The sequence below is a fragment of the Festucalex cinctus genome, chromosome 5 (assembly GCF_051991245.1).
Source record: "Festucalex cinctus isolate MCC-2025b chromosome 5, RoL_Fcin_1.0, whole genome shotgun sequence".
NCBI classification, from domain to species: domain Eukaryota; kingdom Metazoa; phylum Chordata; class Actinopteri; order Syngnathiformes; family Syngnathidae; genus Festucalex; species Festucalex cinctus.
Genome location: NC_135415.1, coordinates 7,855,227 through 7,875,678, shown reverse-complemented (window position 1 = coordinate 7,875,678; position 20,452 = coordinate 7,855,227). Strand labels below are relative to the sequence as shown.

At 42.1% G+C, this 20,452-nt stretch overlaps 1 protein-coding gene across 3 annotated transcripts in view; it reads right to left on the bottom strand.

The window, feature by feature from the left end:
- Window positions 1-20,452, bottom strand: part of hectd4 (HECT domain E3 ubiquitin protein ligase 4) — a 39,501-nt gene that overhangs the window by 12,541 nt on the left and 6,508 nt on the right. The window contains exons 5-61 of one of the 3 annotated variants that reach the window (XM_077521092.1): window positions 19,639-19,747; window positions 18,020-18,158; window positions 17,724-17,894; window positions 17,566-17,629; window positions 17,437-17,475; window positions 17,168-17,329; window positions 16,978-17,091; window positions 16,760-16,900; window positions 16,432-16,667; window positions 16,191-16,333; window positions 14,933-15,003; window positions 14,752-14,857; window positions 14,048-14,168; window positions 13,834-13,962; window positions 13,433-13,557; window positions 13,043-13,196; window positions 12,860-12,960; window positions 12,573-12,771; window positions 12,274-12,393; window positions 12,095-12,199; window positions 11,502-11,665; window positions 11,061-11,306; window positions 10,739-10,931; window positions 10,237-10,341; window positions 10,056-10,148; window positions 9,810-9,978; window positions 9,570-9,705; window positions 9,336-9,480; window positions 8,230-8,396; window positions 7,991-8,137; window positions 7,722-7,906; window positions 7,454-7,607; window positions 7,092-7,372; window positions 6,784-6,970; window positions 6,578-6,659; window positions 6,307-6,509; window positions 6,075-6,210; window positions 5,175-5,357; window positions 4,924-5,088; window positions 4,674-4,843; window positions 4,408-4,523; window positions 4,228-4,331; window positions 3,765-3,926; window positions 3,533-3,681; window positions 3,295-3,374; window positions 2,971-3,134; window positions 2,656-2,893; window positions 2,377-2,513; window positions 2,171-2,297; window positions 1,955-2,092; window positions 1,697-1,833; window positions 1,449-1,609; window positions 1,191-1,372; window positions 900-1,105; window positions 692-822; window positions 384-589; window positions 125-304 (exon numbers count right to left, since the gene is read on the bottom strand). In XM_077521092.1, coding sequence (XP_077377218.1) covers window positions 125-304; window positions 384-589; window positions 692-822; window positions 900-1,105; window positions 1,191-1,372; window positions 1,449-1,609; window positions 1,697-1,833; window positions 1,955-2,092; window positions 2,171-2,297; window positions 2,377-2,513; window positions 2,656-2,893; window positions 2,971-3,134; window positions 3,295-3,374; window positions 3,533-3,681; window positions 3,765-3,926; window positions 4,228-4,331; window positions 4,408-4,523; window positions 4,674-4,843; window positions 4,924-5,088; window positions 5,175-5,357; window positions 6,075-6,210; window positions 6,307-6,509; window positions 6,578-6,659; window positions 6,784-6,970; window positions 7,092-7,372; window positions 7,454-7,607; window positions 7,722-7,906; window positions 7,991-8,137; window positions 8,230-8,396; window positions 9,336-9,480; window positions 9,570-9,705; window positions 9,810-9,978; window positions 10,056-10,148; window positions 10,237-10,341; window positions 10,739-10,931; window positions 11,061-11,306; window positions 11,502-11,665; window positions 12,095-12,199; window positions 12,274-12,393; window positions 12,573-12,771; window positions 12,860-12,960; window positions 13,043-13,196; window positions 13,433-13,557; window positions 13,834-13,962; window positions 14,048-14,168; window positions 14,752-14,857; window positions 14,933-15,003; window positions 16,191-16,333; window positions 16,432-16,667; window positions 16,760-16,900; window positions 16,978-17,091; window positions 17,168-17,329; window positions 17,437-17,475; window positions 17,566-17,629; window positions 17,724-17,894; window positions 18,020-18,158; window positions 19,639-19,747 — 8,478 coding nt within the window. Of the gene's footprint in view, window positions 1-124; window positions 305-383; window positions 590-691; window positions 823-899; window positions 1,106-1,190; window positions 1,373-1,448; window positions 1,610-1,696; window positions 1,834-1,954; window positions 2,093-2,170; window positions 2,298-2,376; window positions 2,514-2,655; window positions 2,894-2,970; window positions 3,135-3,294; window positions 3,375-3,532; window positions 3,682-3,764; window positions 3,927-4,227; window positions 4,332-4,407; window positions 4,524-4,673; window positions 4,844-4,923; window positions 5,089-5,174; window positions 5,358-6,074; window positions 6,211-6,306; window positions 6,510-6,577; window positions 6,660-6,783; window positions 6,971-7,091; window positions 7,373-7,453; window positions 7,608-7,721; window positions 7,907-7,990; window positions 8,138-8,229; window positions 8,397-9,335; window positions 9,481-9,569; window positions 9,706-9,809; window positions 9,979-10,055; window positions 10,149-10,236; window positions 10,342-10,738; window positions 10,932-11,060; window positions 11,307-11,501; window positions 11,666-12,094; window positions 12,200-12,273; window positions 12,394-12,572; window positions 12,772-12,859; window positions 12,961-13,042; window positions 13,197-13,432; window positions 13,558-13,833; window positions 13,963-14,047; window positions 14,169-14,751; window positions 14,858-14,932; window positions 15,004-16,190; window positions 16,334-16,431; window positions 16,668-16,759; window positions 16,901-16,977; window positions 17,092-17,167; window positions 17,330-17,436; window positions 17,630-17,723; window positions 17,895-18,019; window positions 18,159-19,638; window positions 19,748-20,452 lie in introns of all 3 variants that reach the window. The other 2 variants (XM_077521090.1, XM_077521091.1) reach the window with 2 other exon arrangements.

Sequence of the window (20,452 nt, the reverse complement as noted above, 5' to 3'; positions counted from 1 at the left end):
TCCGATCACATTTGTTACTAACAGTTGATTACCACACACAAACTGACTATTTCTGATAGGAGGTGCATGAGCCCACAAAATTCAAGTGTGACTAATGCATACGTGTTTAAAACGTGACACCAACCCAGCAGTTCTACCACTTGTAGCAGTACAGATGACGGCACAGTATCCAGCTCATCTTCTGACCGCTCACTACACTCTCCCAACTTCCATGTCAACAGCTGCTCAGCGAACGCCATGGCCAAAGGAAACTCCAGAGGCAGGGAATGTAACACCAATACAGCACCAGGAGGGGGTGACACTCCTATAATCAAGACATATTTAGTATCAAATGAAATTGAACACACATATGCTATAAAAGGCATAATTTAGTGATTACATACCCAGCTTGATGTGCACTTTATCAGTAGGGATGATAACAGAGGGGTATTGGTTGGTGGTGGGAGGAGGAGTAAGGCCCGTGTTGGCAGGTGAGGCATCCAAAGGATAGCACACAGCCTCCATCAAATTAAGTTGCCCATTTCTACGCACTTTGTGACCCAGACCATACAGCATTACCCGTGCCCAGGGAGCCTTGTACAAGCTAGAACTAAAAGGGGGGGAAAAGGGACGTTTCACATTTCAGCAGAGGATAATAAACAAAATTTATAGTGATTTGTGGAAAAAAAAAATACACTGGCAGTTATCTCACTCTTTGCGGCAGCCAAGTTGGCTCTCTTTGCAAGATACGATCACGAATGCAGCCCCTGGAAAGCTGACGTCCATGCTCACTTTCGACTCCGTTACTGGGAATTCCTCAGATGTAAACTGCTCTGGTGCATGCTGTTCACAACAACATCTCATTTAACATTAGCCCACGTTTAGAAAAGTAAGCTGAAATATCGGTAAGCAGAGCAAACCTGGAGGAAACAGCAGATCTGTTTAGTTAGCTCAAGTAAGCTTTCCTCTCCTTGATGCAAGGCACGAGTGATGGCCACAGTCAGCCATTCCCGGATGGGCTGAGCATTGCCCTGGTAAAATAGGTCTGTAGGAGAGCAGCTTTGGTCTTGAAGGTTGTGAAGCACTGACTGGGCCAGGAGAATCGAACCAGAACTAATTGTGCCATCTGTAGGAACACAAATGTTACAGGAGGTAGAAAGCGGGGCTCAGAAGAAGAGATTTAGTTATTTTTACTGTATTTGACCACTCACCAGGGAGGGGCGGAGCCAGCAGCTGATTAGACAAAAGTTGTAGGTGTTCCAAGGTGATGTCTCGGATCGCAGGTATGTGGAAGAGTCGGGTGAAGGTGTGGGGATTTTTGGGGGCATAGATGTTCAGTAGGGCCATTCGGCAGTATAAACGAGCCAGTGCGCTTTCACAGCGAAGTAGCTCCCTGAGAAAAATGAAAACAAAAAGTAACATCAATAAAAGGTAGCATGCATTTACGTGCTAGTAAGGTCAAAGCATACCTGTGAATCTGAATGTTGCTACTGTCCAGTGAAACTAAGCCATTGGCTGCAGTGCGCCGAGATCCAGCAGGTGGACGCTCCAGAATTTCAATTGGGTACCAGTACCTCACCAGTACGCCCTCACTGCGAAGGTACGTTTCCACCTGTACTAGCTCATTTAGCTAGAGGGGGGGGGGGACCAGAATAAATCAAGTCAAATTTTACCCGGTATTGGCACAAAGCATTGAACCATTTAGAATTGCACTTACAGAGTCAACATCCAACACGACTCCATGCAAGCCAAAAGTCTTCAACATGCCCCGGATGGCAAACTTTGGCAGTGCTGTCCCACCTGTAGTGCTGTTGGTGTTGTTGCTGTCTGTACAGCGGATGACCACTGTCAAGCCTGTTTAAAGATGCAGGGGGAAAAAAAATTAAAATAAGACTACATATTGTGTATTAGCCGTAGTAATAAAGAATTTTAAAGTGTAATGCCGAGTAGTAAAATAATGTATAGGTAATGCTACCTTTGCGAACTTTGTCAATAGTAAATTTGTTGGCCTCATCCTTGATATCTTCTATGGTGGGGAGGTACAGGTCTCGAGGAATGCCTCCATTCTCCTCATACAAGAACTCCACCGTTTGCCTTGCAATATCTACCATGCCTGTTAAAATTGAAACGCACCAAAGCTGTCTTAAGGTAATCCTACATGTGTTTGAGTTGACGTATGTATTCTTTTTACCTAACTGTAGGGCTCCTTTAATTTGGTCCAGACCAGATTTCCTCTCAGCTTCATTACGGAACCTCCTTCGTATAGTAGGGAACACTTTGGTTTCCCACGCCTTTACCAGCAACACATAGTGATCCTCCTGAATTTTAAAAGGTAACTGTGAAATAAACCAGCACAAATGGTGACACTGTCACTAGATGATGATGAGCCCTACTTACCCTTGGGACATCATCATCATCCTCATCATCACTCTCATCATCTGCAATAGGTGGCGGGTGTGGATCAGGTCCAGATGTGACTAGATTTTCATAGCTCAGCTCTACTTTGTAATGGCAGGACAGGTCACTGTTGTATTCTAAATGAGACAAGAGATAAAAGACAAGTTATACTAATGTTGCCAGTAAAAATGTAAGAGAGTGATTTATATAAAAAAAAACAAAAAAACAAAAAACAAAGTGATGCATATTTTGGGGTAAAACAGAAACGTATGTATATACGTTGCTGCGGGACTGCTACTGCTGCAATCCGACAAGGAGGTCCATGGGAGCCTGAGTCAGATGTAACGCTTGCGCCTGCATCATTATCACTGTCTGAGGCCATGGCAAAGGGGAGCGCTTCAAAATTTGCACTTATTTCTTCCGCAAGGTCAATGCACAAGTCAGCAGCATTCCTGTGTGCTTGGCCTTCAGCATATGCAAAGGGCCGGTTTCCAAAGTTGGCCCGAATTTTTGAATTCTACAAAACAATGGCATTTATTTTATTACAGAGGAAAATTGTGCAGTAGAAAGACATTTTTGCTTTAATCAGCATACCTTCTTTTGAATGTGAACCAGGGGCCACATTCCACCTGCCACCTCCTCAAGGATTGGACTGAGTCTTTGGCCACAATAGGTAAAGTAAACCCGTCCTTTCGGGGCCTGGCCGGGGGGTGGAGGTGTTCCTTCAGAACGCTCCCAGCCTATTCCAGCCACATCACCTGTATTTATGTAAATGCAGTGTTACCACTGGAATTCCCAGTAATTACACAACGTTAAACGATGAACTTAGTAACTCTAATAATAGAAAATTCTTATTATGAGAACATTTTGCTTAAAGAAATTTTGTGGAAAAATAAAATACAAGCAAAGCCCTCTCACCAGGAAGGAGAGATACATCTAGCCTGACACTTTTCCACTGCAGCAGACTGGAGCCATTATAATGCACTGCCCTTCCATTACTGCCACAAGACACAGACAGAAAAAAAAAAAGAGCAGGTCTAAGTTAGAACAACACAAATGGATATCAAACAGCACTCATACTGGAGACAGTACATAATAAAAAAAAATCACTAAGTTAAAAGTGTCCCATGTCAATGTGTATAAAAGGTCAAATTACTTGTGAAACAGACATGTGCCAACAGGGTTGGTCCATGCTCCGTCTCTCTTTTCAGCCTCAGTGGCAAAACCAAAGGACACAATGGGGCCACTGTCCTCCTCAGAGTCTCCATAGGAGACAACTTCTATCTCCCAGTAAAAAGAAGGTGCCTGTGAGGGTAAAGAAAAGGAAATTAAAAAACTGTCAAGAGGCAGCAAAAGCAATTCTTAACGCTGATCTAAGAATGATCAACCTGAATTGGGACAGGAGAGGTGGCGTAAATGAAGGTGCCACGGGGGAGCCCTCCTCCAGCACTGGGGTCAGCCAAGAAAGTGACAGAGGTAAGACGGGATGAGAACATGCAGGCACGGACCGGAGGAAACACTCGAGAGGGACACCAGGTTATTTCCTTGGGCTGCACAGACACAATAGAAGGAAAAAATTACAATCATTATTGTCTCCCATTCTTCCAAGGTTTTGCATGAGCATTTTTATAATTGAACATACTATTGACATGGGAAAACATGCTGGTAATATATTATTCTCTCCGAAAATAAGTAGTAATATAAAGGCAACATCTATAAAAAATAAACTATCCCACAGCAATTGTTCAACAGTCAACGACAGCTGCCAATGATGATTATTTATTTTTTTTATTCAACAATTTTCTTAGCATTGTGATTGTAATTGCAAATGTATAAACACGGTAACACCACCTGGCGTCTGTCTGTCTGAAGTGGTGGCGGTGGTGGACGAGCACAGTCTCGGTAAAGCATTCGTACTCTTTCACACTGAGCCTCAACAATACCAAGACGCTCCCCTGCAAACACCAAGAAGGGACAAAAACTGAGATTTATTCTCTTTAAGACAGAGGGTGTATCATCATGTTTTCTTACCAGGGCTACATTCTTGAGCAACCAGATTGAGCACCTCCACAGCTGCGGGACACTGCTGGATGAACTCTTCACAAAAGGAGCTATCCTCCAAAAGCTGTGCCATTACCAGGCATGCCCTGAAAATCAAAATATCATTGTATAGTTGTTCTACAGTACACTTGGTCATTGTTAGCACTCTGAATCCACTTGACCCAGAGTACTGTTTATAACAAATTACAAAAGGATTAAAGGGGGGGAATGCTTGGGAGGGCTGTTTTTGGACTGACCTAGTTCTGATCTCAGCAAGCAAGCGAACTGCAGCCATCACCGGGCTCGATCCATCTCCAGAAGCTGGTAGAGAGGTGTGAATGGATAGACTGCCCTCCTGTGGCAGAAGCATGGACTGCACTGCTTGCACTACCTTCTCAGTGATCGATAGCTTGTACAAGGGCAACGCCTGAGGATGGGGAAGAAGGATCAGGATATTGTTTTCCATTAATGATAAAAGGTGATTGCACTACAGGGAGGGAGTCTTACCTCAGATCTGGGTGTACATAGGCGTGATATTGGTACTGTCAGCACATCTGAGGCTTTACAAGTTCTCCTGTAGTCGCAAGAGGGGAATTTGACAGTTGCGATGCCCTCCTGCTCATTGATAGACATCACAATTCCCACACTGCCCAGCACTCCTTTACCTATCACCTGTAGACATGAAATATATGCTAAGATGTTGAAAAAGTTTTATCAGATACCATTTTTAAAAAGTAGGAGTAATGTGTAAACTTTACCTGGACCTCAGACCCAATTTTAATGGTTTCTTTGAAGCCTCCCAGAGCACAGAGTGCAGCAACCGCCTGCCTGCCAATGGCCTGGAGTTTAGCCAGCTTCCTACCGCTGCTGCTCCCATTCTCCAAAATACTCTCAGCATACTTCCCCAATTGAGGGATGAACATCAGTGCCCTGGAGAGCACCTAAGATGAACACAAAGTAAACATTTACATGCTTAAGAGAAAAATAGTGGGCCTGATTTACAAAAATCCCAAATAGCGGGCACTAAATTGCGTGTTGACGCACTAACATGCTGTGTGCGTTGTTGGCAATAGGTTGGACACCAACATAGTTTAGAGGGTTTTGCGCTTTGGGTAACTTTTGGGGAAATTTGGGAGAACAAGGCAAGCGCAAACTGAAGTTTAAAGTAATGGAATTGAAGGAAATGCAAAGTTGAAGGAAGTTTTGTCATAGGTGACAAATAAGCACTTCGACTACAGTAATCACAAGTTTCAAATTTGCATTGTTTGCTCCTGTTTTTGCATGTGCTACACTTTAGTTAGTCAGGTGAAGTCAAGACAAATAAATTCTTCACAATAATATGTTCACTGCGCCCATAACAGAATTAAGCAGAAAAATACACCTGTTATTAACCATCCCAGGGGCTGACATTTTACCACTTGCTGTCGACTGAAAATGACATGACAGTACCTAAGGGCTCATGTAACAACCATCATGGCTAACCTGTTTTCTGGGTTTGGTCATGTAACTTTCGCAAGATATTGCTGCTGCATTCATAGTCCAACATTAATCAGAATATGGTGTTGTGTAGAATACAGTCGGCACATAAAACATATTGCAAACTAAGAACACTTTTGACATGACTAATGAAGAAAGCAGAAAACATTAGTAAAAATTACTTTTTCAGCAGTGCTTGTCCAGATTTGCGCCGTGTTTGACTCAGGGGCGGTGAGTAAACTATGCAACAAAGCAATAACCTCAGCAGCCATACTGTTGGCAACATGCCCACTGATGAATGGCCTAACAGGATCCGACCTATAGAAGACACGATTTACAGTTAGTTGCTTGACATCACTCTGAGTCATTTTGTCCAAAATATTAGGCAAATGCTTCCACAAATGGTTATAGTACCTGGCCAGCTCAGTGTTCCTGTCCCTACAAGCAGACGTTTGGGCAGTTTTCTTCTTGTCACCAGCGGTGATACCTCCAGCGGTCTCTTGGGTAAGAGTCTCTACAGGCGGACCAACACTCACTATCAGACCAGATTGAGCCCATTTAGTGGCCTTCCTCAGGGCAGCAGATGCTTCCTCTGTGATCACCTCACAGTGTCCGCTCTAAAAAAATAATAAATTAAGAGTTTAGAACAGGGGGAGAAAACAAACAGATGTATTTTAGGTCTTACTTTGGTCATATCTCTGTCCATTTTGACAACCTTTTCCATGTTTGCACCGGTGCCAAGTCGAAATGGGCGTCCCTCTGAACTGCTACATTTTAGAAAAAGAGAGAGAATACACGTTCCGACAATCTTGAGCAGGCTAAAAGCTGTGCAACGAGAAAGCTAAAATAAGCTTTGGGAGACAAAATCAAGAGAATCAAGTGAGATCTTACCTTAGAAGTGGTTGAAGAACCTCGTGAGATGACTGATCCTCTCGCTTGTGGATGAATATAGATAGTTTACCATCAACTGCTTCACCTTCTTCCCCAATATCTTCAGTCTTCAGGGCTCCTTTGGAACTGGCTCGAGACAGACTTGTGTCTGGCTCAGAAGAACTGGGGGACAGCAAGGTCTGGCAACCTGGTAAGGGTTTGAAGGCATTGCAGAAAATATTAATCTCATGTATTAATGTCATCATTTAGCATTTAGGGTTTTGATAAAGTACCCCAGCCAAATGTTGAATTTCAATGATGAGACAAACCTGGTACAACATAGTCTGCCAGTTTGGCCAGCAGCAAGGCAGCGATTCGCGAGGCAGGGTCGTTAGCATCTTGTTGCTCTGCATCGAACGTGTTAATAGAAAAGCTCCATGATGGCAGGGCCACGTTACCACAGTCCTCTACGCTCATGAGAGGCAAGGCAGCTCGACAAAGCTGCAGGATGATGAGCACCAGCTTTGGGGAAGGTCTCTGGTCAAGCAGCAAAGACAAAAGCTTCGAAACACAGGCCGGTTGGCTCAGGATAGCTTTTCCTATGTGGCTCCTTGAATGAAATGTAAAATTCATTTACTGTATAAATACACTCTCAGACATATTAAGTCTATAACTACACAACGAATCTTACCTAGAAAGGTCATTGAGAAGACTGAGCACATCTTGCAAGGCATCATTGCCAGCTGCTTGATTCCCACAACATTCGGTAGCTCTGGCCAGATGATTGGTCAGCAAACTGGACACCTGTCGAGCCAAACCGGAATGTACTCCATCTGTCGAGCCACCTTTAACATAAAAGGAAAAAACAATTCTGCCGGTGACAAAAAATCCAAAAGTACAGGATAATGCCATTTCATTACATCAACATTATTATACTGATGTACAATATTTTATCTTACCTTCCACTTTCTCCCACTCAATGCAGCGATTAGCAAGCACCTGAAAAGCAGCCCAGGCCATGGTGGCTACCTTCTGCTTTTTGGTCTGCTTCTCATTTGAGCTGCACTCCCTCTGACCACTCAAGCTACATAAGCTGTCCATGAGCTGAACCAGCCCACTCCGAACTAGGCACTGCTCCTCACTCCTTTAAAAGACATGAAACAAATAAGGATAAGTATGGTGAATATGCTGTACGAGAGCATAATAGGAGAGATCATAAATCTCCTGCCTTGTGTAGGGTATTGTGCAAAGCAAGCCGATACTGTTGGCACAAGCAATGGGGTAACGAGCACAAAGAGACACTACAGATGTCATCGTTTCCCCGAAGGCCTCCTGCACCTGCTCAACCATTCCACCGCAGGTCAGCTCCTCAATCCTGTACACGTGAAACAGAGTTACAAAGACAGTAGAAAAAGAGATGGTTGTATGCAATATCTGGGTGTTTTTGTGTTGTAGCATTTTTCGTACCTCGGGCCTCCTTGCAATACCATTGTAACAGGCCCAACCAAGTGGGTGACCCCACCCACTCTGACAGCAGCAGTGAGCAGCTCTCTCATATGGACAAGCGCCTGCTTTCGTGTGCTCCCACGGCGCCAACGTGTCTGCGCGGCAGACAGGAAACTGCTGCTTGATACCTACATAAATATTGAACATTTGTCATAGTCAGTAGTGGGAGGTAACACAGTACTATTACTTTGTTAGTGAAGATTATACGAATGTCGGTACTTTATGTCAGTATTTATTTTTCTGATGACTTTTTAATTTTACTCCCTCCATTTAAAATGTGTGTATAAATATGTATCAAAAATACTATTGGTATCAGTATCTGTCAGTGACAACTCAAGAGTTGAGTACTCATACTGGTACTGTATATGTCTGGGGGGGGGGGGGGAGTTATATCATCACTACTCAGCTACAAGAATCATTCTTGGAAAATATGTTGAGTATGTTGTAAAATCTCAACCTTCCATCTAAGATGAGAAAAACAATTACAAATAAAGTGGATAATTACGAGCTAAATTAGCAATGCTTGTTCGTTTATGTTAGCAAAACTATTATTGCTTTTTCTTCTCAGTACAATCTATGTAAGTTAAAGCTGCTCTATGTAGCAATCTTTTTATTTTACCATTTATGACTCAAACATCATCTAATTAGCATTTTAACACCTCTGACCAATAGTTTTCAGACTGGATTCGGGTTCGAATTTAGAGGCCTCTGTGTGCGTTTGTGACGTCATGCATGCAGTGTGTATGTGAAGAGAGGAATGTGTACTTTAATTTTTCGTTCACACTTGGTATTAGAGATTTGAAATTCAATTTTGTGCATTTAGCAGATTTAACAAAATATAAGAAACGATTTTCATAACTATTTAGGAATTTTACCTTTGATCTTTTTTTTTTTTTTTTTTTTTTTTTTTTTTTTTTTTTTTAACACAAGTACAAGTACTATCTGTAGTTCTATAGCTGCACAGTTTGGGTATCTTTTTCACCTCTGGGTCTGATCAATAAGCAGTTCAGTGCATGCAATTCAAGTCATTATGGGAATGGGAAAAAAATATGAAGCAATAGACTTACAGCTTGATCAGGTGTAGTGCCGATAAATGCAAAGAGCTGGCCGAGTAGAACACTGTATGTTGGTTTGTCTCTGCTATCTTCAACCGCTAGAGACTGCAGCAGTGTAAATGAGCTACTACGATGACTGGTAGGGTGATGTCGCCTCCTGCAGAAAAATAGAAAAAATATATATATTTTTTTGTTTTGATTCAGGTTTTTATTAAGAAATGTGTCCATCAAAAAATAGCAAAGTACCTTTGAGCAGCATGTGTAAACTCCAGATCTTGATTAGCAATCATCTCCAAGTCAGAGGGTGCAGACATGCTGCGCAGGAAGACTGGCTGCTTCACAATGGAGATGGCAGTTTTGGCGTCTGATACAGACTTACAAGCTATAAATATAAACGTTAAGAGAAAATCAAAAACACTGTCCAATACTGAAATACACAGAAATTCAGTTTAGATACTTTAATTAGGATTAGAAGAGGATGTTTACCTGGGCCTGGTGTTCCAGCAGGTGTAGTGGTTAAGCTTCTGCAATGTGGTGCAATGGTAACATGTAGCAGTAGCTCTGTGCGGTTCATCAGACTCTTCACAAGTGCCTTAGTTTTAGCTAGTGGGGTGCTACTTTTAAGGTGCATGGTGTTTACTTCATGAAAGAACTTCTCCCTGTTGGAGCAGATATATTAGTGGTTACAGATGATGTTGATTGTCATAACTAAATTACTGTATTTTAATTGACTTGCCTCAATCCAAGTACAACATTTTCCAAGTCACTAAAATCAAGGGGGACATCTTTCAGGGAGCAAAGTAGTTCAAGCTCTTTAATCTTATTCTGACAAAAGTAATAATAAAAAGGAAAAAATTAATGATCAAATTATTGTGCTGCGTCATGCCGTCAAATGCACTGTTCGACAGGATACCTCAAAGAAATGGTAGTCATGAAAGAAAGGAGTGTTGTTCTCCAGCTTTCCTTGCTGAGCCTCTTCTACCTCATTCTGCCATTTCTGTTCCAATTCTGCTACACTCTGCATCCAACATGGAAGATAATTATGCAATGTTTATTTTGGTGATGTTGACATATTAACATTAGGGGTAGCAACCGTGGAAAAACTTGTATTATGATGATATTTTGGCCACAAAAACAAAATATAGCAATTCAATAAATTGGAAGAAAATCAACCACGATACATGAAGATATCTATCTACTGTATATATGAGAAGAAGGGAAAACCTTCAAAAACACATCAAAATTCCCAACATAAGTAAAACATGTTTACTCAGAAAAAAAATGTTAGGAAAGCATTCCCTTTATATCTTACATCGAATTAAGCAGACCCCGTAATTTATTGGTGATACAGCAACACCAATGTTATTTGATGTTCTCGCTCTCCCTCACTGTTTTTTGCTCTAAAAAACGCATACCTGCAATTGACGCTCCATCGCATTTATCTTCTTGAAGGTCTCTGCCATGATCTTACAGACCAGGTCAAACTCTTCTGTGTGCTCTTCACGGTACTGGTAGTTGACAAGTGACTGCAGGCCATCTACCAAGCTGAGATGCTTTATGACACATGACACTATAACCTCCTCCATGACATCTGGCCGGATCACCTCTCTTTCAGGAATGAAATAATTGCTTATTGACAAGAATACAACATATAATGTAAAACATGTAGTAAAAAGGTATAATCATATAATATGCATTATGAAACTAAACACTGGATAGTTTGCATACAGCGCTTACTTAATGCTGGGACGAAACTGTGGGCGAGCTCTTCCAGACACCTCACGCAACCTTCCCATGATGCCTGGAGGGAGGCGTATGCGCGGCAAGTCAAAGTAGGCGCCGGATGTAAAGCCTGGAGGCGGAATGAGCACATCGGCAGGGTAGGTGAATTCACGGTCCTCCTCGATGGTTAGTGGCAAAGGTGAAGGACTTGGTGTGAGAGCAGGGGAGAGTGCACCGTTTGCTTCCACCTGCCACTGACACCTGAGGAAAAAGACATTTGTCAACATTCTGCATTTAATTATCACACACCTTTTCCTTGTAGATATGGGTGACAGCATAACAAGCTGTGGATAAAAGTCATGTGTAATTTTATGTTCAAATACATGAAACTTAAACATTCTATAAATATAGTACAAAATAAAAATTCCCAAGTTTTAGCTTTATTTGATGCATTACCTTTGAAGCAGCTTTGAGCACAGCAAATCATGGCAGGCATCCTCCTCTCTTGTCACCTCTGGCCCATTATATAGAATGCGCAGCATTGAGCAAGCAAGCACGGACAGGCCAAGTGCCAGGTCTGCCAGGAAAGGGAGGCCTCCAGAGACATCCTCAGATGACTCCTGAAAAGATGACATAAAAAAAAAAAAAATATATATATATATATATATATATATATATATATATATATATATATATATATATATATATATACATTGTACAAGTAATGGGACGGTAGTAACTCGTCTGTAATGACTTTGGAGCCGGAGAGTCACGATTCAAGTCTCACTGCAGACAAATGTAAAAATAGCAACTAGCTGTTAAGGGATCCCAGTCTCCTTCCTATGCCACTATGTGCATTTGAGCAAGGCAGAGACCCCAGCACCGTCCTCAACCCCTCCCCCCAAATCTGAGATATGTGCAACACAAAAATTATACTTTTACATTTTCCCTTGAGGGATTATAATGATTAGACTTTTTTTTTTTTTTTTTTTTTTAATAAATGAGGCAGGATTACTTTCATCCCAAATGTCAATATTAATGTATTTTACCTGAGCTCTGACAGTGCAAGAAAACCCCCACATGGCTTTATCAGGGGTGTTGTGCTCTCGCCCACTTCTCATTTCAAAGGAAAATGTCACTGTGTCACCTTCAACCTAAACAAAGATAATAAAAGTAGGCAGTCAAGACTCAAGAGGATAGTTCACCATCTATGTCTTGCTTTCCATACCTTGACAAGATCTTTGGGCCATCCTGTCCCCAAAACACTGCGACTGCCATATCCTAGAGTGTTTCCTCCATATTCTGTTACTTTCCGACTGTTAGTGTTGGGACCGGCATAAATAACCAACTAAGAAAACAAAAGAATACATTGCAAATAGCAAAAGAGCAGGAAAAATATGAAAACCAGAGCTGCCAACCTATACACAAATATTTTCAAATAAAAGAACCTCAAACAATTTAGTGCTATTGGCCATTTTCCTGTGAAGACACATTTCCACATTTGTGAAATGCACATTTAATAAATACCTTGTCATAGTCATATTGCGAAGAGCAGCGAGAATCAAAGCGAAGGTACAAACAGCGAGCCCCTGGAATGTGCACGGTCTCCTTGAATTTGTAGTTGTCACGCACAGGATGCACAGTCTCCACTGTCTTGCCAGCAGCCCAAGGAGCAGGGATCTTCAGTCCTGTAAGGAATCCTGGCTCCTCACGTTCATCAAGAATTCTAATCAAGTACAAAACACATCTTGCTTAATAGCTGACATTTACTAAAAGCACAGCTATTGACCGAGATGGCCCTCCATAGAACCTACTTGTCATCAGCAGCAGAGGTCTTCATCCCCTGCCCTATACAGCCACCCAAAAGTGTCTCTTCTGAGAAAAGTGGAGACTGAGTTTTTAATAACAGAGCAGTCTGAAAGGAAAACAAGAAGGAGAACAGATGGTATCATTCCGCTACAGGATTGATTTTTGATTTAATACAAATGTTAACAAACCTGACTGGTGTATAAAACCAGTTGCACTAACTGAGGCATGAGGGCATCAGCTAGCGTGAGGGTCTGCAGGTTGGGGTGCATCAGAGAGGTCAGCAACACTGGCAGTAAGTGCCCCAGCATGGTGGCCTTAGTTACCTGTTCTAAACCTTTTAACCTTTGGAAAACAAGAGCAAGGGTTGACTCTCGACATTAGCCGGTGAGTAAGTGCTATGAACAACAAAAACAAGATATTTACAACTACTTTCATTTGTGCTTATTAAAAAAATATATATATATATATTGTGATTGTGTGAATTCACATGACATTGTACCAAATTTAATGGCCCATTTCTACCATTTAATGAAATCCTTGAAATTGAGTGTAGATTTTAGAGGGGGGAAAAAAATCACCTGGTTTCTTTGTCAGGGATCTCACTGTTAATGAGAGCAGTTGTCACCTGCTGTAGCGTCTCCAGTGCCTCATCACATCCCACCAGGATCTTGGTTGCTAAGGAGAGAATGCTGCCTTGAAGCTCCTGAGGATGCCACAGAGAAAAGGCCCACACTTCGGTAACTCTGCTTCCAAAATGTCACATCACCGTAATGCTTGCATGGTTGTTTTATAGCTTTGCTGTCACAGCTACAGTTAACACAAACACAGTAAATAACAACCAGAGTTGAATACAAATATAATATTTACATTTCTGTCATCAACCATTTGAAAATACAACTCAATATCCTTAATTAATGCAGTTAGTGTAAAGAAAAAAAAATCCAATACGAAAGGAAGGGGTACTTAAAGGGGTGTTTACCTGTACCTTCATTGTGTCCCCTTGTAGGGAGCTGTCACTGTCATCGCTATCATCTGGACGAATAAGTATGGTGTTACTGAGAAGGTGGTTCTGAACAGCCATGAGGTAGCGCAGACAAGGAGAAACCACCTACACGGAGGCAGTGACATCTCAGACTGGTATCAGCACAGAGCAGCAAAGCGTGCATTCCTTGTACAGAATGTAATGAGCATACTGGCACTGTGGAGAGCAGCTTCTGGAAGTCATCTCGAGCGACTGTCTGACATTTGGTAATGAGAAGGCAGGATTCCCGAACTACCGTCTTGAGGATGCATTGCAGTAGGTCATCACTCAACCTGTATAAAGGATATTTCTTTAGGTTCTAAAGCTAAATATACCAGTGATTAAGGTGGGGTATTGTGGAAGATGTGGGGAAAATTGGTTGTTACATGTATATTACGCAACATATTAATCTAAACATAACACAATTGCACCAATAGGACATGTTCTGCATGTTGTTGTAACTTTTGGCTTTTTCCATGAGGGGTCGCCAAAGTGAGTAACTCACACAACTTGTTTAGCAGTTTTTACACCATATGCCCTTTCAGAAACAATGCACAAATATTTTACACAAACTTTAGAAGCCTACAGCAAGCAATTGGCGCACTGGGCGGGAATCAAACCTGCGCAGTCTGCATAAAAGACAGCTACACATGCACATGTTCCCTTCACATGTACTGTATTAAGTTACATAGCAGTAATTGAAATGCTTTATAGCTTGTGGCTCAGTGAAACGCCAACATACTAAGGGCTGTATGATAACCAATCATCTAAAGTGGTTACAGCCATTTTTTTTGCTTTTTAACTCGGTTGGTATTTCCACACAAAACACTACAAAAAGATCAGATGGTACCCAATGGATGCAAGGTGGTCACTCACCTATAGTGGTCATCTTCTTCACTTCCAAATCTATTTTTCTGTAGTTGGTCTGCCATATTGGTAAGGATGACATCTCGAAGCTGAGACAGACCATTGTTCCTTTCACCTGAGAATCAAATAAACAAAATGTTGACTTCTAAAGTATACTGGCATTCTTATTTCAATCATCTTAGTTGAGCACCTTCACTTAGAACAAGTTTCAGCAGTTTGTTGAGGTCAGCCTCCCCTTGATACAAAGTATTCAGGCCTGAGCTGCAAAAGAGAAAAATAGTACAAATGTTTACTGTATTTTTTTTTTCACCTCAGTACAGTGGTACCTCTACTTACGAAATTAATTGGTTCTGGAAGAAAGTTCGTAAGTAGAAAATTTTGTAAGCAGAGACGCATTTTCCATGTAAATGCCCTAATCCGTTCCAAGCCTCCCAAAATTCAGACATTAATGTTTTATAAAGCATAAAAATGCATCCAAACATGTAACAAATACACGTAACAAATAGATGTTACAATAAGATTATTGCACAATGAATGAGTGTTGTGCATAATGTAAAAAACAAAGAATAGAGTAAAGAATAAAAATGATGGTCATTTACATTTTTAACTGCTGTCCTCTTCGTTTTTTGCCCTCTTTGATTCATGTTCTCTCTGTGTTTGTAAAGAACTGATCCAATGATGTTCGTATTTTTAACAATCTTGTTTATTTTTATTTTATTTAATCGCTCACTCACTCACGCTTACATCATGTAAGGCGTACATCATCTCTCGAAGGCAAGTGACGGTTCCGCTCCTCCACCTGGAGCCCTTGTTTTTTTTTTTAACAATCCTTCGAAAATGTCCAAGGCAAACATCATCATAGTGAGCGATCGCCCGAATGGTGAAAACTTTTTCTCTGTGATTCTTTTCAATATATTCCGAAACTTGATGGAAACTTCAGGTACGGCGAGGCATCTTTTTCCAAAAAAGCCCCGTCTCATCGCAATTAAAAAATTACTGTGCAACGTAGCCTTCATCAATCACCAATTGTTTGAATTTTTGCACAAATTCGTCGCCCGTTAGTTAATACATTTACGTAAAACTATCTGAACACCTCATGGCCCGAGGGGCAAATGACGAGGACACTACAGACACATCCTATTCTGTATCTATGGTCACATACGGTACAGGTCCCTCTTAGCCAATGGGATGCCAGGAAGATGCCAGTAATAGCCAATGGCAGAGCAGTTGTAAGTATTTTGCGTTCAGGAAACTCTGGGAGCTGCGAGTAGCAGCCCATACTGTATTTTTACCTTTCGTATCCTGAAACTTGTTTTGTAACAAGAGGCAATATTTTCCTGTTGAGGAGTTTTGTAATTTGAAAATTTCGTATGAAGGGGCGTTCGTAAGTAGAGGTACCACTGTATCAGTCAAGCAGTATATGACATTTTTAACACAATCATATTTACCTGATGGCCAGGCACACCTCTCTCTGAATCTGAGCCCCTATTTGATCCACTGGGGCCATAAGTAGCTGCCACAAGAGCAGGCCTGCCCTACGCACACTTTCTCTGTTCTGTTCCGACTGAGGATTGAAGAACCGAAACACAACCTGGAGAAAGAAAAAAAAAACATTTACAAAAGATAACTTTAAAACATAAAAGAAGAAAGTGCTGAAATACATCATGGTGAAAGTCACGGATAACTAACCTGGAAGACTACCAAAACACAGCGGATGATGCTGGTATCTCCACTGACCATCGCCTTCTCCATTATGTCACAGATGCTGCTAAAGTGACTGGCCTCGATAGGATGTTGTTTGCCCAGTAGGGCACCCAGGGGCAGGCAGTTACTACTGGCGGCTAGCAGGTTAAGCTGGTGGACACACATGGCACCTACATGATGAAGTAGCTGGTTGATCACCTCACTCGTGTCCACCATTTCTTCTGTGAAGAGGTCAAACATTTGAAGAAGATAAAAAATAAGTGAGATTTGCATGCAAACAAGGATGTTGTGGATTTAAGTGCTATATTCCAACCTTTGGGTTCTTTGATGACATGACTCACACCCAACCTATGGCACACATGATGAAAGGCCTGATTCCCCGGGTTACACCACTGGTCTATGTAATCACTAGAGCAAGTCCAGATCAAGTTGTTCAGTGCATCATAACAGGCTCCTATAAAGCCACACAATAAATTGGCAGTTAGTTTAGTTTGCATTCCAACACCCATTTGGGAGCAAAGTAGCGCTCACCCAGTCCTGCCACCTGAGCTCCTCTGCCGAGGGAACTGCCAGGAGCATCAATGAGGTCAGCGCGGCTGCTGAACTGGCCGTCAGCAAGGTTGAAGACTAAACTAGAGGTTAATACTGAAAAAAATATGAGAGCACGAAACTTTTAATTGAGACATTACCCTAAAAATATCAATTACAATGAGTGTCTTACTTTTCAGAGAGGACAGGCTGCTAGTCCCTCCAAACAGTGAGCGTGTCGCAGAGCTCCCAGATACACCAGGAGGCGGGACAAGCATCACTAAGTATGTGCCACACACATACATTGGTGTCTTCCTCAGAGTTTTCAGCGGGAGTCCACAGCTTGTGTTGACAGCTATGAAGAAGAAAAACCCGGGCGAGATATGATACATGAAAAGATAAATACTATGTTATTTAAGCATTGAAGTTAACCGGCTTTTGGATGTTAAGCTGATTGATTACCAGACTGCTCCTCTTTGACAGTGTTTGTGATGGTAGAGCCTGTGAGAGCAGCCAATGTGGCAGAATGTGAGGCCCGGAAGCGAGACATTCGACTCAAAAGAAGCTCATTCAAGCACTTGGATGACTCGCCTTCTTTGCGAGTCAGAATAACTCTCTCCTGCAAGATGTCTGCAACACACAGCCCTGTCTGTGTCTGTATCATGAGCAAAAGCAGAGAACCCATCAAACACTGAGCAAATCTCATAACCCTGTTAAAAATCACTTAATAGTGCAGAGAAAGGACTCACAGAAAGGTGAAAGACATCCATAAAGACGGAGTGGCCCTTCTGGGTCTTCTCGTTGAGACTGGCCGGGGACCAAACCCAATACAGGTAGGTTCCATCTGAGCAGAGATGCAGTGTAGTCATGGTGCTCCCCACTGGAAAGTGATGGGCTGGCATGGGGACAATCTGGCAAACCTAAAAACGGCAGTGTGAATATGAGATCATGATAACGGTATTTTAATTCATGTAGCTGTGGGAGGTTGTAACTATGACCATTCCTTTTCCCAGCCCATATGTTGGCCGATTTGATGGCGCATTACCTGTAATGTGAAGGGGTCAATGACCTGGCACAGCTGATGAGGCTTGGCATCAAAGGCAGAAGGGCGGTGAAGAAGGCGACCGCTGCTGTACACCACCCAGCCAGGCTCCAGCTCCTCATTTCGACAGTAAACAAACCCCCTGCGCAAACACATTGCAGAGCTTTCATTTTTTGCACTTTGTGCAACTGAATCGGATAAGTTTGTGATAACACATTTTCATTACTTGCCGCTAACAAATCATCTCATTTCACACCATCGCATGTCTGGAAATGCATATTTTACGAAATATATTTGTGAAAGGATGGACTGATGAAAACAAACATTGTGATATGATAAGCCTACAAAAACACAAAATACTACATTCATCAAGGTACTGGGAAACCTGGTCATTGCTTCAAGAACAGGAAAATAAAGAGGTGTAAGAGTTCTGGAAAGACCCTTTTTTTAATATTTTGGACCTATGTGGGCTTTCTTCATCCAGATGAAAAGACGAGGCGTTTTTCCACCAACTAGCCCAGGAACTTTGAGTTCTGGGTAAAAGGAGTTCTTGGTTGTAAAAGTTGAGCAGGGAATTTAGAATTGTGTTTCCACAGCGTCTTCCAGCTCTCTGTAATTAATTCAAATGAGTTTGATTGAGTCCATCCATCCATGCATTTTCTTGACCGCGTATTCCTCACAAGGGGTGCTGGAACCTATCTCAGCTGGCTTTGAGCAGTAGGGGGGGGACATCCTGGACTGGTTGCCAGCCAATCGCAGGGCACACAGAGACAAACAACCACTCACGCTCACAAGCACACCTAGGGACAATTCGGAGCATCCAATCAACCTGCCATGCATGTCTTTGGAATGTGGGAGGAGACCGGAGTACCCTGAGAAAACCCATGCAGGCATGGGGAGAACATGCAAACTCCACCCAGGAAGGCCAGAGCCTGGACTCGAACCGGAGTCCTCAGAACTGGGAGGCAGACGTGCTAACCACTCACCCACCATGCCACCCTGATAGAGTCCAGCCGATTTAAAAACAACGCCCCCAAATTTGACCAATCAGCCTTGGTCATTGCAGCGCCCCCTCAAAGTTCCTGCCTGGCTCAGCAAGACCCTGCTGCTGAAATAGTACTTGGGTGCCCCCTGGGGAATTTAATTACCCTGGTAATTGTTGTTAGTGGAAAAATGCCCAAACTGAATTTTACCAAAGTAAACTGAAAAGTTCTCCAAAAGTTCCAGTTATAGCTCACCTAGTTTGGTACGGTACGGTCACCATTCTCTGGGGGACTGCATGGTTCAAAGAGGATGAATTAAGAGTTACAAGGAACTAACACTAACTGATTGAAAGGTGTGTTTACTGTTTAACATTGAAAGAGCTCATTTTTGAATGCACTGAATATATCAATGTAAAGTGGATCCAACCACATCGTATAATTAACTCAGTGCTTTGTTGTCCCCAACAACTAATCAATCAAAGCCGTTCAGGCAGGACATGACTCCAAGCAGATATCTATTTAGGAAAATACAGGAAAGAATGCAGACATTATTGGGATGAATGAGATGACCGATATATTTAGAATCTTGCTTTCTTTTTTTTTCCGGATGCTGTATAAGATAGGAAAGTGTTGTATTACCTCAGTGTCCCATGTAAGCCAGAGCCGAGTTTACTGAGTCCTCTCCCAGAGGAGTTAGTGGTATACAGATAGAGCCCGTCTGTGGCCAGACAACGCCCCAGGTCGGTGTCTGTGAGACAAAAAGAATTATAAGGTGGGAAAAGACATGTTGTGATGAAAAGAAGGTCCAGTACAATAAGAGTATTAGGATACAAGCTGCTTTACACCAATTTCACACGATACTATCAGCAGAGATACGAGTAAAGAAGATTTTATACTGATCTCCTGTCAGCTTTTCACTTAAAATGATCTAGTGTTAGCTTTTCAAGTAAATGCTAAATTGTTGCTATGGATATACACCCCTGATCAGCTTCTATTTCTGAGTGAAGTCATCTTATCGATTTCTTTGTGAGTCATCATTGTGTTGTCTGTTTTCACCCTAAGCACCCTACTGAACATATAGATTTCTTTTGTTTCACCATGCCTTCCTTTAGCCATGTTCAATCGCTTTGTGTTCGGTAAAAACGGTTTGTATGCATAAAAACACAGACTTTGTGGCATATTCACTAAGAATGCGCTGCGTCAGGTAATAGCGCGAAATATTGCATCACAACTGCACCCGCAGTCTGCGCCCAGTTACCCACCTATTCACTAAGGATATTGCTCGAATCATATACCGGCGCAAACACGCCCACAAAACTGACAGCTTGGAGCAAATTTGCACCTGATTTACCACACATGGCAATGGATTTGCGGCAACAACATGGTTGTTATAGTAACAGTTGCGAGAAAGATGACATTATCAGAAAGCGAAATCTTTTTCTTTCTTTCTCTC